The sequence below is a fragment of the Xenopus tropicalis genome, chromosome 6 (assembly GCF_000004195.4).
Source record: "Xenopus tropicalis strain Nigerian chromosome 6, UCB_Xtro_10.0, whole genome shotgun sequence".
In the NCBI taxonomy this organism is placed as follows: domain Eukaryota; kingdom Metazoa; phylum Chordata; class Amphibia; order Anura; family Pipidae; genus Xenopus; species Xenopus tropicalis.
Genome location: NC_030682.2, coordinates 44139657 through 44157087, shown reverse-complemented (window position 1 = coordinate 44157087; position 17431 = coordinate 44139657). Strand labels below are relative to the sequence as shown.

The 17431-nt window shown below is 39.6% G+C and overlaps 1 protein-coding gene across 2 annotated transcripts in view; it reads left to right on the top strand.

Moving 5' to 3' along the window:
* Positions 1–17431, top strand: part of rftn1 (raftlin, lipid raft linker 1) — a 189697-nt gene that overhangs the window by 117917 nt on the left and 54349 nt on the right. For both annotated transcript variants that reach the window (XM_031903189.1, NM_001113084.1), the window contains exons 5-6: positions 9705–10119; positions 12489–12692. In XM_031903189.1, the coding sequence (XP_031759049.1) occupies positions 9705–10119; positions 12489–12692 (619 nt within the window). The remainder of the gene's footprint in view (positions 1–9704; positions 10120–12488; positions 12693–17431) is intronic.

Genomic DNA, 17431 nt, shown 5'->3' with positions numbered 1-17431 from the left:
AGGTTTCCTGGTGGGTCCCTGGGGTCCCATTTTGACACTGGGTATATATGTTTTTAATTATATTGCACTAGTATTAACAGGGCTGTACCACTGTGTGCTCAGAGAAACAAGAGGAAGATGGTCCATACCTAATAAAGCTTTACTCCAACTAGGTCTTTATTCTGTCCTGAGGGAAGCTGTAAAACTGGGTGGTAATAGGGTGATTGCACTTTGCACACTGCACTTGCGGTCATAAATGGCTTTTTGGATGTTTTGACTGTGGCTGCTCAGTGCTATGATCATCACACAGTAGGTTATTTTTCTTTTACAGCAATGGGAATTGTAGTGATAAGTAGACGATCACTTGTGCATTCAGTGATGCATGTGAGCCTTAAAGAAACAGGCTAAATAGATAGACTGTGCAAAATAAAATTTGTTTTTAATATAGTCGGGTAGCCAACTATGTAATCTATAAAGGCTGGAGAGAACAGATATCTTACATAATAAACAGAACACTACTTCCTCCTCTAAGCTGTTAGCAGTCAGTAACCAATCAGTGACTTGAGGGGGGGGCATATGGGACATAACTGTTCAGTTAGTTTGCATTTGAATCTGACCTGCGTGCTGACAAACTAACAATTGAACAGTTATGTCCCATGTGCCCCCCTCAAAGCCACTGACTAACTAAGAGGTTACAGAGCTGAAAGCAGGAAGTAGCGTTCTGGCTATTATGTTAGACATCTGGTCACTCCAGCCTTTATAGATTACATTTTTGCCTAAATAACTATATAACAAATATTTATTATTTTGCATAGCCTATCTATTTGCCCAGTTTTATTTTGACAAATAACTGTTCCTAAAATGAGATTATAGCATTGCTTATTCCGAGAGTACAGTTTGGACCACACTAGCTTTCACTGATCCACAGATATTCAGGTTATGATTTTAATCCAACTGCCAACTGAGCCTGACCAAATTAGAAGGAAAGGGGACAAAAACGGTATGCATGAGGTCCAATCATAAAAAAGTTAACTAAAAATGATTTATTTTTTTAAGGTTTTTATTAATTATTTTGTATTAAATATTTATTAATATTTATTAATCCAAACAAAAATAAGGATTCCTGTTATTATAATGCAGGAACATAAACATGATAAACTGCTGTATATCTCTTCATTAGTTACATGCAAGGTCATTGCTTATTCCCGATGCCCCTTGGGGTACAGCAGTGCAGAAGTGAGGGGGACGTAAGGCTGAACTGTTGGTATTATGCATAATGATATGCACTAAAGCAAAAAAAGATAAGGCCACTTCTTACCACATTGCAGAGAAAATTAGATTTTGCTCGCCTGCCAGGCAAAAAGCCTTGTGCAAGCTGCTACACTATCACCAACCACTGTGTATTGTACATTAGCTAAGCCTGAGATAATTAGCAGAATCACTTCCTGTGCCATAGACCCACTGTAGCATTATTATTCTCTGCATACTATGTGGTCAACTGACTATACAGACATCTGTTACTTGGCATGATTATGGCATAAATGTTTGTATTATGTAGTAAATCTTACTGATCCTGATGATCTCTAACCCATTATTATTTTGCTGAATTCATGTTATTGCTGAACTGACAGAAAAATATTTTATATCTCTTTAATACTATGTATTTACTAAAATTAACAACAAAGACCCTTATTCAATTTTAATTTGTAATTTACAATTCACCCTGCAGGAAAAAATCTAATATATTTATAGAATGTACCACTATACAGTGTGGTGATTTACTGAAGCAATGTGAACCCCATCATCGTTTTGGGCTACAACCCAGCTCTTTCTCAAGGCTTTTAGAAAATGTTTATGGAAATAAGTGCACTTTTTAAGTGCATGTTTTATTTACCAGTAGGTCCTGCCAACGGACAGGAGGGCACCCACTCCGTTTAGAAGAAGGGAGGTTCCATTTAAATATTTGGAAAGGATTTTTTACAGTGAGAGCTGTGAAGTTGTGGAATTCCCTCCCCGAATCAGTTGTACTGGCTGATACATGACATAAGTAACGTCGGATCTTGACCCGCCCTTCTCCCAACCAACACCCCCCTTTTACCTCTTTACTTACCATCCCCAATAAACACACAGACACCAATTCTTGGGATAAAAAATGGCCGCAGAAAATTTATTAACAACAATCAAAGTTTTAATTTAAAACATAACATAAATAACAAATGTGAAACAACATCTCAACATAACACAAATGTTTGTATAACAAACAAACCAACTTTTAAATAACCAAACACTGTAACAATCCAATAACTGCGCAGCGCAACTGGCGCTGCCAGCTGCCCTTCTAGCCCGGAACCAACTACCCAACTCACCTCCTAATCCACTTTCTTACCCCTGAGGTTCCAAGCATGCCATCCCCAATTAACTATAAAACTCCCTTCCTAACCTAACCATTGTTTTCCCCCAACTTAATCACCCCGCCAACGACACTCCGCTACCTCCACTTCTATAGGGAGGGAGGGTGGGCGTTTTACTATGCTGACTAAAATGGATTGAGAAGCGGGAACAGTTACCAGCATTTTATACCCCTTACGAATTAACCAATCACCTGCAACTGGGAGTGGCTAAGTCTGTCCAACGTATCTGTCATGCCCCTGCTTCCCTACGTTTTACTACGGGTCATTGGGCTACTTTATGTAACTTTAAGAAGGGGCTGAATGGATTCTTAGCAAGTGAGGGAATACAGGGTTATGGGAGATAGCTCTCAGTACAAGTGAGGGAATACAGGGTTATGGGAGATAGCTCTTAGAACAAGTGAGGGAATACAGGGTTATGGGAGATAGCTCTTAGTACAAGTGAGAGAATACAGGGGTATGGGAGATAGCTCTCAGTACAAGTGAGGGAATACAGGGGTATGGGAGATAGCTCTCAGTACAAGTGAGGGAATACAGGGTTATGGGAGATAGCTCTCAGTACAAGTGAGGGAATACAGGGGTATGGGAGATAGCTCTCAGTACAAGTGAGGGAGTACAGGGGTAGGGGAGATAGCTCTCAGTACAAGTGAGGGAATACAGGGGTATGGGAGATAGCTCTCAGTACAAGTGAGGGAATACAGGGGTATGGGAGATAGCTCTTAGTACAAGTGAGGGAATACAGGGGTATGGGAGATAGCTCTCAGTACAAGTGAGGGAGTACAGGGGTAGGGGAGATAGCTCTCAGTACAAGTGAGGGAATACAGGGGTATGGGAGATAGCTCTCAGTACAAGTGAGGGAATACAGGGTTATGGGAGATAGCTCTCAGTACAAGTGAGGGAATACAGGGATATGGGAGATAGCTCTCAGTACAAGTGAGGGAATACAGGGTTATGGGAGATAGCTCTCAGTACAAGTGAGGGAATACAGGGGTATGGGAGATAGCTCTCAGTACAAGTGAGGGAATACAGGGGTATGGGAGATAGCTCTCAGTACAAGTGAGGGAATACAGGGGTAGGGGAGATAGCTCTCAGTACAAGTGAGGGAATACAGGGGTAGGGGAGATAGCTCTCAGTACAAGTGAGGGAATACAGGGTTATGGGAGATAGCTCTCAGTACAAGTGAGGGAATACAGGGGTATGGGAGATAGCTCTCAGTACAAGTGAGGGAATACAGGGGTATGGGAGATAGCTCTCAGTACAAGTGAGGGAATACAGGGTTATGGGAGATAGCTCTCAGTACAAGTGAGGGAATACAGGGTTATGGGAGATAGCTCTCAGTACAAGTGAGGGAATACAGGGGTATGGGAGATAGCTCTCAGTACAAGTGAGGGAATACAGGGGTATGGGAGATAGCTCTCAGTACAAGTGAGGGAATACAGGGGTATGGGAGATAGCTCTCAGTACAAGTGAGGGAATACAGGGGTATGGGAGATAGCTCTCAGTACAAGTGAGGGAATACAGGGGTATGGGAGATAGCTCTCAGTACAAGTGAGGGAATACAGGGGTAGGGGAGATAGCTCTCAGTACAAGTGAGGGAATACAGGGGTAGGGGAGATAGCTCTCAGTACAAGTGAGGGAATACAGGGTTATGGGAGATAGCTCTTAGTACAAGTTGATCCAGGGACTGGTCCGATTGCCACCTTGGAGTTAGGAAGAAATTCTTTCCCCTCTGCAGCAAATTAGAGAGGCTTCAGGTGGGGTTTTTTTGCCTTCCTCTGGATCAACTAGTAGTTAGGCAGGGTTTATATAGGCATTATGGTTGTTTTTGTTGTTTTGTTGGTCTTTTTTCGACCTAACTTACTATGTAACTATGTTACATATCAGGGAAGTTTAACTTGAATATTGGATTTCTGGTAGGAGCCTCCCACTGGGAAGACCACAATATTAACCAAAGAATGAAGATCCATCTGTTTTCTATGCAAAACTTTAGTCACCCTGGGAAGGAGCACTATTTTGCCTCAATGTTTTCCATGTTCATAAAATAAACTATAAGCTGATACTTTTTCTAAACTAAAGGGCCAGATCTGGACTTTGACTCAAGGACACAGAGGCCCAAACAGTCCCCCAAAAGCCCAACATATAGTGACTATCTATAGCATCTTACAGCAACCCCTCCGGCATTTGCCTGAATCCAGATTGCCAGTCCGGCCTGTAAAGGGCCCAAGCAAGCTATCGTGGGAGACTAACCACTCCAAAATGCCTTTCCACCAGCAACAATAAGAGTCAACAGTGGAAAGCTCTTCGCATCGCTTTGGTTTTGTGAAGTCACGCAAAGTTGTCTGCAGGAGGAAACTGTGTGAATAACAAATCAATGCGCTTGCCTTTCCACCAGCGACTCCTATTGTTGCCGGTGGAAAGGCATTTAGGAGCGGTTAGTCACCCATGATAGCAGAGATCGCAGGTGACTGAACCGCTCCATGGGTCCTTAGCCTAAAGCAGTAATCCAGTAGAATTGTTACTGAAGAAGATGGAGCTTTGGTCGCTGTGCTCTCCCTACTAAGAATATGATGTTTGGGTAAAGTTAAGAGTATGATGGCTGTGGCTATGGCAAGAAACACCTGGCAAAAGTTTTGGAGAAATCAGTTCAAGCTATATTCATGGAACCTTGATCATTTGTATGTGTTTAATTGTTATGCTCAGTGAAAATGCTCTTCATGTGTATAGATATCTGAGCCATAATGATTGCCATGAACCCCAGGTGGCACAGTGATAATTTGTGCCAAAAATAAAGATTGTGCAATGTGGACAAGAGTTGGCATAATGCTGCCTTTACCATTTGTGCTCATAGCAAAGCCAGATCTGCTCACAGGACCCTGGACTCAGGCAATTTACATTTCAAATAAACAAGTTACTTGGCCTCGCTTACTTGCTGCTAAATCCAGCTTGAATTAAACTCTAATATAAGTGCCAGAAATAAAGACTGCCTGGAGAAATTTTAATAGATGTAAATACACTTGAATATTTTGCTTCCAAAACATAGTGGTTTTGGCAATGAGCTGTCAGCATCTTCCAACTGTGATTATTCTCTTGCCTTTGCTATTCATTACGCAGTAGTGCAGCTTTCTGACAAAACTGATATAGGTATTTTCTCTTTTGTATTTATCTGATGAATGTTTGTAGTTGCAAACTGCAATATATATTTATAAATACTGTAGTCTATGGGGCCAGTAACTACGGTGGGTAAATGTAGGGGCAGTCAGTTTAAATGCCATTAACTGACCAATATAAAGAGCAGGCTGGTGCTGGCAATCTGTGGATTCTGGGAAATGCCAGAGGGGCTGCTGTAAGATAAACCATAGACAGTTACTGTTCATTGGGCTGGTGGGGGCAGTTTGTGTACTTGAAATGCCAGGGCCTATTTTGAATCCCAGTCCAGGCCTGATAAAGAGGGAGAAACTGTTGGCCACATTCCCAATCCAATTCAATCCATGTAGGAACACCTCATAGTGCCTCAACCTACACTGACCACACATCTTACTGTGCTAAACATGAATTTAAACTGGATTCCTAACAGTGAGCAACAACTTGTAACTTCAATTAATGACTAAATATGATGGTTTGTGTTTTTTCATGTTACTTGATGCACTGAGGGCAGTAAAAGCTTAACTGGGCACTTCTGCTGCCGCTATAAAAATCGAATGACCCTACTGAGAACAAGCAATCCAGACTGTGCCAAATTAGTTCATTCTGCAAGGCAGTGTTAGCTAGCTCAGCTCTCATATCTCTCAAACTCCATGTTGGTCACTGTGTGTTTTAAACAGATATGGACTTAAAGGAGATGTATATCGAAATAATGCTATTTTACATAACAAGCAATGTAATTCTAAGCAACATTCTAAACTTTGCTTTGTTCTTGTTATTTGTTCTTGTGGGGTAGTTACAATGTTGTTGGCAGAACTCTTGAAATGGGTCCAATTATATAATAACACCTTTAGTAATGAGATTTTGTCTTTAGCTGAGGTTACCAATATGGGAGCTTACCTCTCATTGGAATGTATAAAGACAGATATGCAGAGAATTTACATTGTGCACATATAATGAAAACCACTACATCTGTACCCCCATATAGTTTGTGGCCTATAGAATCTGCACCCTATGCTGTTAAGGTGGCCATACACGGACCGATTTTTTACTTACAAACGACCGATTCCCGAACGATCCGATGCTATCGTTAAGTTATCGTATAGTTGGTGGTGTACGAACGATCGTCGTCCCACTAAACGAGCCGACATTATCGTCCCCAAAATCGATCGGCCAGGTTTAAAAATTTTGGTCGTTTAACGATAAAATCTGCCAGTTGGTGTGAGTGTCAGACATTTGTCTTTCAACGATTGTTCTCTGCGCATGTCACGATTGCCAGCAGCGGAAGTCAACGACATTCGATCGTACGTAGATGTACGATCGTACGTATTTTACGATAATGATGCGACGAAATCTTTCCCGAATTATCGTTGCTCGTGGATGGCATATCGTATGGGAACTCGATCGCCATACGATCGTTTGTCGATATAATCGTTCATCGCACAACGAGCGAAATCGCCTCGTGTATGGCCACCTTTACTACCTCTCAGCCATGGTTCAGTGGGGTAAAGGGCAAGCCATTCTCATAGCTCTAACTATACTAATTCCCAGAAACAGGCAGAAAGTAGGGATTGATAAAGCAGTTTCTAGTTCCTACACTCAATTTTTAAGGTTTTAAGCTATAGATATTTCATTGAGCTGATTAAAGCATATTGTAAATTGATACCCATTTGATGAGTCCTTTATGGTGACTGAGGCATACTTGTACTGCTACTGTAGGCAGCAATATTATAATTACAACCCATCTGTAATAAAATGAGGTTTATTAATAGCAGGTGTATGAACAGGGCAACTCTTTAGGACAACTGTAGGACTATATATTATGCAGTCCTGTTGTTTGGATTTTGCATCACTTTCAAAAATACAGGTATGGGACCTGTTATCCAGAATGCTGGGGAATCTTTTTGTAACATAATTTTCCATAGCTTAAGTCTGCTAAAGAATCATTTAAACATTAATTAAACCCAACAGGATTGTTTTCCCATCAGTAAGTATTGGTTATATCACGGTATTTGTTAATTATTACAGGAAAAAATATGATAGTCAAAAAATAAAGTCTATGGGAGATGAAGATTCCTGTAAATCAGATCGTTCTGGATAACGAGTTTCCGGATGACAGATCCCATACCTGTATATAGTAGGAATGGCTTCCTTTGAGAGCCAAGGGTGCAAACAGTCTTAATTGCAGTGTTAATTTTAAACTCAAGGACCTGATAAAATTTTGCATGAATATGATGGTATAATACACCTAGCAGTCTTTGTGTCCTGTTGTTACTGTTAATGGTGCCTGCTGTGTGACACTGCTACCTTAGCAATGAGGCATACCAGCACAGGCAAAGCTGTAGTATAAGCCAGTGTTTTGGGGGTTACACAAGCAGCGACCTTTCTTACTACAATAATTGCTATTGCAACTATTGCAACTCAGCGACAAGACCACAAAGGTTAATGGGAAATTTGGGTGAAGATGCTGCAGTTTTTCTGAGTGAGAATGATTTTCCCATGTGTTTTGTGGTACAGGGAAATACATGCAGTCACCGTCGGCACCTCTGCTTGTCGCCTGGTTCCAGGGGAATCCCTGTATCACACTTTTCAGATTGAAGCAGGCAGTGAGTGTAGGAGGATGAGGTGCTAGGTAGTAAAGTAACACATGTAATGTTTCTAGCTTATTTATATCACGGCTTGTTCTTGAGTTCAATGTTACAAGTGGAATACACTATTGTAATGCTGAACATGTTACACTTTTACATCTTCTAGGTTGTTTCACAAAGGAATCCATATGGTTTTCCAGCATCCCCCCTAGCAGCAGTAGGTGTCATGTTAAGCCGTATTTCATTTTTCCTTTTATTTATTTAATTTTATTGCCATTTCAATACGCTGGAAAGCGAATACATTCACTAAAGCTTGTGAAGAACCATTAAGTGTATTCTTTTTTATTGTAGCGAGTATCTTTGATACCTTAGGCAGTGTATAAGTGGCCATGATCCCTCTGATTCAAGTCAATAATAGTTATCAATAATTATAAACAGTACATATAAGTTATGAAATGCCAGAGCAGGTACTTTAATGTGATAAGCATTGATTACTTGCTGTTCTGCACAACAGCATTGATAAAAAGTGCAATTAATCATTTATACTCTAAATGTTTTTTTGTGACCCATACACTACTGTCACTGGACGCATATTTTTATAAGGGCTCTATCATGTAGCACATTAAACCCTGGGCACATTTAGATGAGAGGGTTGGGTTGAAAGACAGTCACGGTGGGATGGTCATGCCATAAATATTTTATGATGAATATTGCAAGAACCCTGGTCTACCTAGCCTTTGAGCTGTCCTTTCAGCCATTCACTGGTCATTGCAGGTGTGGGAAAGAAAATACACAAATGGGGTTATTTAATATAAGACACTAAGTTTGCCCACATGCTGTAACCCATGGTAACCAATCAGCAGGTAGCATTTACTGGTCACCTGTTTAAAAACAAACATCTTATTGGTTGCTATGGGTTACTGCTTCTGGGCAAACGTAGTGCCTTTTATTACATATGAGGGTAATTATCCAAGAGCTTGAAGCACCAATGGCCATTGGTCAATTAGTATGAACCAAATGATGAAACTGATCTCTGACTAACATGTACATGCTACTGTAATGCTACCCATATGTCTTGGAGTAGAAATGCTATAACATTGTTTCATGCTGATGGCATTATTTTGGTTAGGCTGGCTAACGCATTTTACAGATAACCAGCTTTACTGCTTCGCAGCTATTATTCAGGTAATGCTTTCATTATCCTCAGTGCTTTAGTTAAAGTCTAGAAAAAGTAGAAGGGATACAAAATGGACATACAGTATCTAATATGGAGATCACAGGTATTAAATAATGCTGGATTGTTTAGTTCTTTAATGAATGTCTATCAGTGTTCTAAAGAATTTAAAACTTTTATGAAAATGTTTACAAGTTTTAATGGTAGCGTTAAGCCTGAAATCCTCCAGCTTTTGATGAACCTTATCTCTCGTTACCCAAAGCCAATGGGGCTTTCAAGAATAACAGCAGTTAGTTTTAATCTACTTGGCTTTGTTAAGTAAATGTAGAGTTCTTTCTGTATCAAGTGATGTCTGGATTGAATTTGTTCTGCTTCCCTGTTCTGCATCATTTAACGGTTCTGCTTTATTTGTAGATTGAAGACGCAGCCAGCCAGGGATCAAAGTTTGCTGGGATCATACAGGGATATTGCACAGCTCCAAACCTGCCATACAGTCCCTCTGACAGTTTGAGCCATTGCAGCTCTCCATTATTTACTACAGCAAAAAAAACATTCAGTGATACAGAAGACGATGTTTCAGTGGATATAGACAAGCCAGACGGCACTAATGGGAATGCGTCCCTATCAGCACATAGGGAAAGTGCTGACCACAGCAAGGTACTGGAAGGTGAAGGACCAGACACTGGAAAAGAAAAGCAAGAGTCTGCACTTAAGGATCAAGGCGATCAGACAGCAAATATTAATTTCAGTATATCAACGGAGGATGTTTTTATCCAGGACAAGATAACTAAAGCAGACTCAGGCATACATGACAACTGCAATATAAAAAGTAAGTAATGGCAGAAATCAACTAGAAAACTGCACCCGTGTTACTGTCACTTCTTTATAAATGAGGGTTTTTCTGGTATCGCCTTACATTGATAAGTCTAGAAAGAACAGTCGGAGTACTACCCCATTCATGTCCATTTATTTCTAAGGCCCCTGTCTATTCAAACACTATGTTAAATGTTATGACAAGGATCTGGGAATTTTTGCATATAAGTTGTCTAATTCCAGGCAGTGTCATTCTGTGGCTACTAAAGCAAATAAAGTGCTGTCTTGTATAAAAAAGGGCATTGACTCAAGGGATGAAAACATAATTTTGCCCCTTTATAGGTCCCTGGTAAGGCCTCACCTTGAGTATGCAGTGCAGTTTTGGGCTCCAGTCCTTAAGAAGGATATTAATGAGCTGGAGAGAGTGCAGAGATGTGCAACTAAACTGGTTAAGGGGATGGAACATTTAAACTATGAGGTTAGACTTTCAAGGATGGTGTTGTTCTCTCTCCCATAAAGGTGCTTGTGAGGTGACATGATTACTCTGTACAGGTATGGGATCCCTTATCCAGAAACCCAATATCCAGAAAGTTCAGAATTACGGAAAGGCCATCTCCCATAGACTCTGTTATAAGCAAATAATTCTAATTTCTTAAAAATTATTTCCTTTTCCCATGTAATAATAAAACAGTACCTTGTACTTGATCCCAACTAAGATATAATTTATCCTTATTGGAGGCAAAACAAGCCTATTGGATTTATTCAATATTGAAATTATTTTTAGCAAACTTAAGTTTTGGAGATCCAAATTACGGAAAGATCCCTTATTCAGAAAACCCCAGGTCCCGAGCATTCTGGATAATAGGTCCCGTACCTGTACAAGTACATTAGAGGAGATTATAGGCAGATAGAGGATGTTCTTTTTCCCATAAAAACAATCAACGCACCAGAGGCCACCCCTTTAGATTAGAGGAACGGAACTTCCATTTGAAGCAGCGTAGGTGGTTTTTTACGGTGAGGGCAGTGAGGCTGTGGAATGCCCTTCCTAGAGATGTGGTAATGGCAGATTCTGTTAATGCCTATAAGAGGGGCCTGGATGAGTTCTTGAAATCCAAGGCTATTGTGATATTACAATCTACAGTTAATATTGATGTTGGTATGTATGGTTTATGTATATGAGTGTATTGGTATATTGGAGTGTATACAGCTCCATGCAGAGCAGGGTTTTATAGATTTTTTCTGAGAGGCAGAGAAACAGCAGCTACTGCTATAACTGATAAGCGAGATTGTTGTGTAGCCGAGTTCAGGCTAATGCCACACGGGTGTATTCTCGGCTAGAATGAATGGAATACGCTTGGGTGCAGGCACATGTAGCCGATATCCGCCAAAAAACGCAAGACTTCATATCTTCGGCTGATATTGGCTACATGTGTCTGCACCCAAGCATATTTCATTCATTCGGGTGCAGGCACAGGTAGGAGCATATGCCGCTATTTTCGGCAGCTTAGTCTCCAATTATAGAAAGCATTTGTGCCTGCCTGCCCTGAGATCTAAAGTATCTTCAACTCTTTTCTACCATTTATTATTATACTTTCCATAGGCACTTTACAAAAAATGTTTCCTACAATCCAATTTCACTACCACAGATCGGTATAAAATAGGCATAAAATGTGGTAATAAAAAACAGTTCACTTTCTAGTACAGATCCATCAGACAGTGGTATAACATAGTATTGCAAAGTAGGGTTTCCACCCAACTAATACTTTTCTGGCCTGGCCTGTACAAATAATTCTTGATGCCAATGATGGTAAGAAGAAAGAAAGATGTAACTAGTATTTTGCTCTAAAACAGGGGCAACCCAAGGGATTATTATTCTAATGTTTTTACCAACATATCTGGCTGGAAAGACAGCTAGTATCAATGCACATATGGCAGATGTCATATTACTTTGGTCTAAATAGAATCTAGAAGGCCCAGAATGAAGCATGGGTAAATTATAGTGATGTTAAATGTAGGACTACAGTCAGGGGAACTTCATATCAGCAGTTCATTTCAGTTGTCCCTCCACAGTTAATTCCAACCACTGCCTGGTTGCTAAGGTAAACAAGACCCTAGAACCAGCATGAAATTCCAAACTTGGACTGCTGCTAAACAAAAAAATGAAATAACTAAAAAAACCACAAAATATAAAAATGAAGACCAGTTGCAAATTGTCTCAGAATATCAATTTCTACATCATATAAAAAGTTAATTTAAAGGTGACAAATCCCTTTAAGATATTGTTCTACCAGTGTCCTGGTGTACTTGTGTGGAAATGAAGATCTAAAATAACAGTTAATGATTGAAATACAGACTGAAACCTTTTAATTTTTTTTTGCTTTGTAGCAAGTGAAGTTTTGGCGATTTTTAATAAGCCCTTAACTCAGCAACGATACAGAAAATACTACACAGTGAATATTCCAATGAAAATCTCCAAGGATGGAAATATTGTTAATGGATTGGAAGCTAACTGGCTGGAATACATGACCGACCATTTCCGGAAAGGATGCTCCCTAGTCAATGCGGTCTTTTATCTTGGAATGGTAAATGGTATGGAATTTTACTTTAGACAGATACATATAAATTTTGCTGGAAAATGTGCTAAGTAACACTGCCTTTGTTTTTTTCATTTTACTCAGATACATTATATGATTTGCATTGTACATAGTGGGTTAATCATTGTAGGGAGATAATAAGACATTACAGTTACTTACTTTCTTTGTGTACCATAGGTTATTTTTAAAAATACACATCATAGCAATTATAGCTGTTGTAGTCCCATCCTGAGAATCCTTGGAAAGACACAAGGAGCTACTGTAAGAAGCCATAGACAGTCACTATTTAATACTAGGGTTCACTAGCTGCTTCTTTGATATTTTCTGTCCTCACTGGGCCACTATATATTATAATGTGGGGATTGTCTGCAGCCAGTTGTTCCTAGGGGGCCAAACACAGCAGAGAGGAGGCACCACTGGTCATTGCAGAGTGGAGCTGGGGGCACAAGACCCTTGAGAACAGCTGTAACTCAGTAACATTTAAGTTTGGATGGAAAAAGGTGTTAGTTTGAGTCTAACCTTACCAAAAGCGATTCAGCATCACTGGGGAAAATTCTACTTTCTGGATCATGTCACTTACACAGTCTCAAATAATTTAACATTAAAAACCTATGTATTAATAAATAATACATATTAATTAAACAGTAGCCTGTGCTTCATCTCTACTAAGATATAATTAATCATCATTGTAGGCAAACATTTTTACTGGGTTTGTTTTATGTTCAATTGATTTTTAGTAAATTTATCTGGAAAACCCTAGGTCCCAAGCATTCTGGATAACAGGACCTATACTGTACAGTAGAAGATTTTTATGTTTTGTATATCTAATAAAAAGTCTACAACCAATAGGAAAAATGAAGCATATTTTGTTTTAATGGTGGCATTATATGGCCTTTACTTTTGCTTATGTAATGGTGCTAATTCTTAACCATCTCTGTACACTTTTAGGGGCTGATTTACTAACCCACGAATTCGAATCCGAATTGGAAAAATTCCGATTGGAAAACGAACATTTTGCGACTTTTTCGTATTTTTTGCGATTTTTTCGGCGCCTTTACCACTTTTCGGAAATTATCGCGACTTTTTCGTTACCAATACGATTTGCGCGAAAAAACGCGAGTTTTTCGTAGCCATTCCGAAAGTTGTGATTTTTTCGTAGCGTTAAAACTTGCGCGAAAAGTTGCGCTTTTTTCGTAGCGTTAAAACTTAAAAGGTGCGACGTTTTGCGTAAGTTTTAACACTACGAAAAAATCACAACTTTTTGCGCAATTTTAACGCTACGAAAAAATCGCAACTTTCGGAATGGCTACGAAAAACTCGCGTTTTTCCGCAAAAATCGTATTGGTAACGAAAAAGTCGCGATAATTTTCCGAAAAAATCGCAAAATACCGATCATTACGAAAAAAACGCAATCGGACGCATTCGGCCCGTTCGTGAGTAAGTAAATGGGCCCCTTAGTGTACTTCAAACCAATTCTACTTAAGGTATGCACTTATTTAAGTATAAAATGAATGGCATGTCAAAAATATGTTTTTGTGCTTTGCTTGCTTTTAAACCCCAAATTTCAACACATACTCACATCTACATTTTGAAAAGAAAAAAGCATTGTTAATATAAGCACAATGCCATTAAGACATTTTCGGGGTATATTATTATTATTTTATTTATTTTATTAAACACATTCGGCAAGTGTTGCTTCTGGGGTAGCATAAATGTACTTCACCTCGATCAGAATGGTCATGGGTTAAGTGTTTTGAGATTTCATTGTGACTGTTGGTGCCTTAGGCCAGCGAGAAGTAGTGACTTGTTTAACAATGCAAGGAGGAAATTGAGTTGGTCTGTATGAAAGTATGTCATCACTCAGGGGAAATAATCAGTAATTGGGGTCTACCTTCCTTTTATATCCTTTTATGGAAACATTAAAATGTAAAGGCATAGCTCAGTGGTTTCCAAACCTCAGGCATCCGAGCAGTGCATGTTGGGTGAATATGCACACAGAAGAAGGTTGCACAAGGTTGCTGTGCTACGATCACATTTCCCATTATGGATTTACCTGTGCTGCTGAGAGGATACCCACTAAAGCTGCTGTTAGTACAATTTAAGGGACATAACCTGCTGTGTCCATTCATTCTTTGGGTATTTGAACGTGTATAAAGCTCTTCAGAAACAATAGCGCCATCACTACTATTAAAATGACTTCCTTTGGTGCTATTGTCGGCTAAGGATAATTAGATGTATTTTAGCCTTCCCAACCATAACGTCACAATTGTATTGTGTAAATGCAGGGAAGGAAGTTCTAGTGTGAGCAGTAGGTGATGCCATTACACTTTATTGTCTTTGTAATGGAAAAAATGATGCCTAGCAGATTGTATTCTCTTTCTTTGTGCAGAGCGGCCTCCTTTTATAGTCACACCTACCTACTTTGTATTACCTCAGTGTACTGATTTTGCATAGTGCATCCAAATGACTTGACAAAACATGGACAGCAAAAATGGTATATTCTCTGTGTTTTCTTACTGTACGGACACAATAAGTATATTTTTCTGAAGCATTTTTTTTATATTAGGCCAAGAGGCAAAACAGCTTTGCTTCCTTCTAATAAAAATAAGCAGATGACAGAACAAAAGATTAGATTTAGACACAGCTGCTGCTGTTTTTTTAATGGGAATTATAATCAGTTCTGTGCTGTTTGTTATTATCAGCATGATTGTGGCATTGTGTTGGGCCTAACAATCTGAAGGAAATTCAGTATGTTAATCAATTCTGTGCCAGAGTTGTCTGCTTCTCCATCACTACATTTTCTCTGTTTCTATTTCGGATGAATAGTAAGCAACACCTTTTTTTTCTTTTTGCTGTGGATTCCTGCCAGTGGTGCGTACTTCACAATCCCAATGAAAAAGTGTTTAGATTAAACACACGTGAAAAAACGAATACTCACTGTAATAAGCATGATTAGAATAATATCACATGACAGGGCAGTGGCACTACTAGGCTTTACGGCTTGAAAATTGATTTTGTGATTGTGACAGAAAAAGCAGCATATGAGAACTGGCATGTCCGTCTAAATAGTTTTTCTTTATTTTCTGGTCTGAGGATTATAAATCCTCAACTGGTACTTCCAGCCAGACCCATTTAATCCCCCGTACCCTGTTACAAGCTCTAGTTTTAAACCTAGTCAAAAGCCTTTTCGTATTACAAGAAGTATGAGATGGCCATACCTCCCAACATTTTGAAAACGAAAAGAGAGACCAAAACAATTTTGCCCACGCCCATTTTTGCGACCACACCCCCTAAATACCACTCCCATTTGACTAAAATTGGCAGGTTATTTAAAGTTTGAACACATTTCTGGGGGTTTTGGGGCTCCTGGATTATATGTTATTACAGTTTTGCTGAAAAAGGTGAAATTGCCCTTTAAGCTGCAAGTCTCGGTTCCCCTGATCTTATTAGTTACAATTGGGGGGCTTTTTCTTTTCTGGGCTCTCTGCCAAAAGCCCACCTATTTAATTAAAAGCAAGAAACAATGTATCTAAATGCAGGTGACGCTCATTAAGATTTCTGGGCTCTCTGCCAAAAACTATAAAAAAAAAATAAATTTGTATCTTTTCTAGCATTCAGTGCAGGAGATCAAAGGGAAATGAGGGACTTTTCAGTAAGAATCTGGGACTGCCGGTTGAGCTGTCGAAAGAGGGACTGTCCCACGAAAATCAGGACAGTTAGTTGGTATGGATGGCTTCTCCAAATAGGGCTATCCATATGGAGCTGTTAGTGTTTTTAATGGAATAAAAAAAAATAAAAACATTTTTAACTATATTTTTTTCCCTGCTTATGTTATTTAAGTGTTCCCTCTTTTCCTGAGGTTACCTCTATGGAGAACCTTTTTTCTATATCACCTTCATATATACTCATATCAGCAAGGCACCTAGGAGACTTCAGGGCCTGTTCACTTACCTTGACCCAGTGTGCAAAGTGCAATTTTGAGAGAAATTTACGTGTTTTTTTCCCACAATGCACTGTTGTTGTCCCAGAATTCTGGTCTCATCGATACAACTGTGCTACACCTACCACAGTAGAACTGTATGTTCTCTTCGTTGCAAATTAGACGCAGTTGTGCCAAATATTTTGGCCAAATATTTTGTGGGAGAGAGGACTCACCAAACTGTCCTGGACGTTGCCTGAATCACCAAGGTATTCAATCCTTTCACTGCGCTCTGCTCCAGTGTTGTTTATACTGACATAGCCACATACTAGTTTCAAAAATTTTCTGACACTCTCAGTCCGGTCGTCATTTGTTGCAGACTCTTCAGGCTGTCAATCGTGCAGCCTGCCAAGACTTCAACATATGACTAGCACTGTAAGTTAGAAGCACATACTGCTCATAAGAGCTTTTATTAACCCATTCTATCCTGTCCCCCACCTGTCTGCTCATCAATTTGTAAGGCACGTGGGTTTGGAGCCGAGTATCTAATTTGCTTGCCCAGAAGCCTGATCTGGTAGATGCATGTGCATTTTATGGTTCTTAATAATGCTGAGACACAGCAGCAGAGTTTCTGCAGGAGGCAGCATAAGCGTTACTAAGAATGGGAGAGGCAAAATTCCATGAGCAGACAAGTGGGGACAGGATGGAATGGAAGGCAGGAAAAGAAAAAGGGGTGGCATAATGAAAAGCACAGGGCAGAAGATTTGAGAATGGGGGAATTAAAGGAGGGAAAATAGGTGGGGGAAGAAAAATGG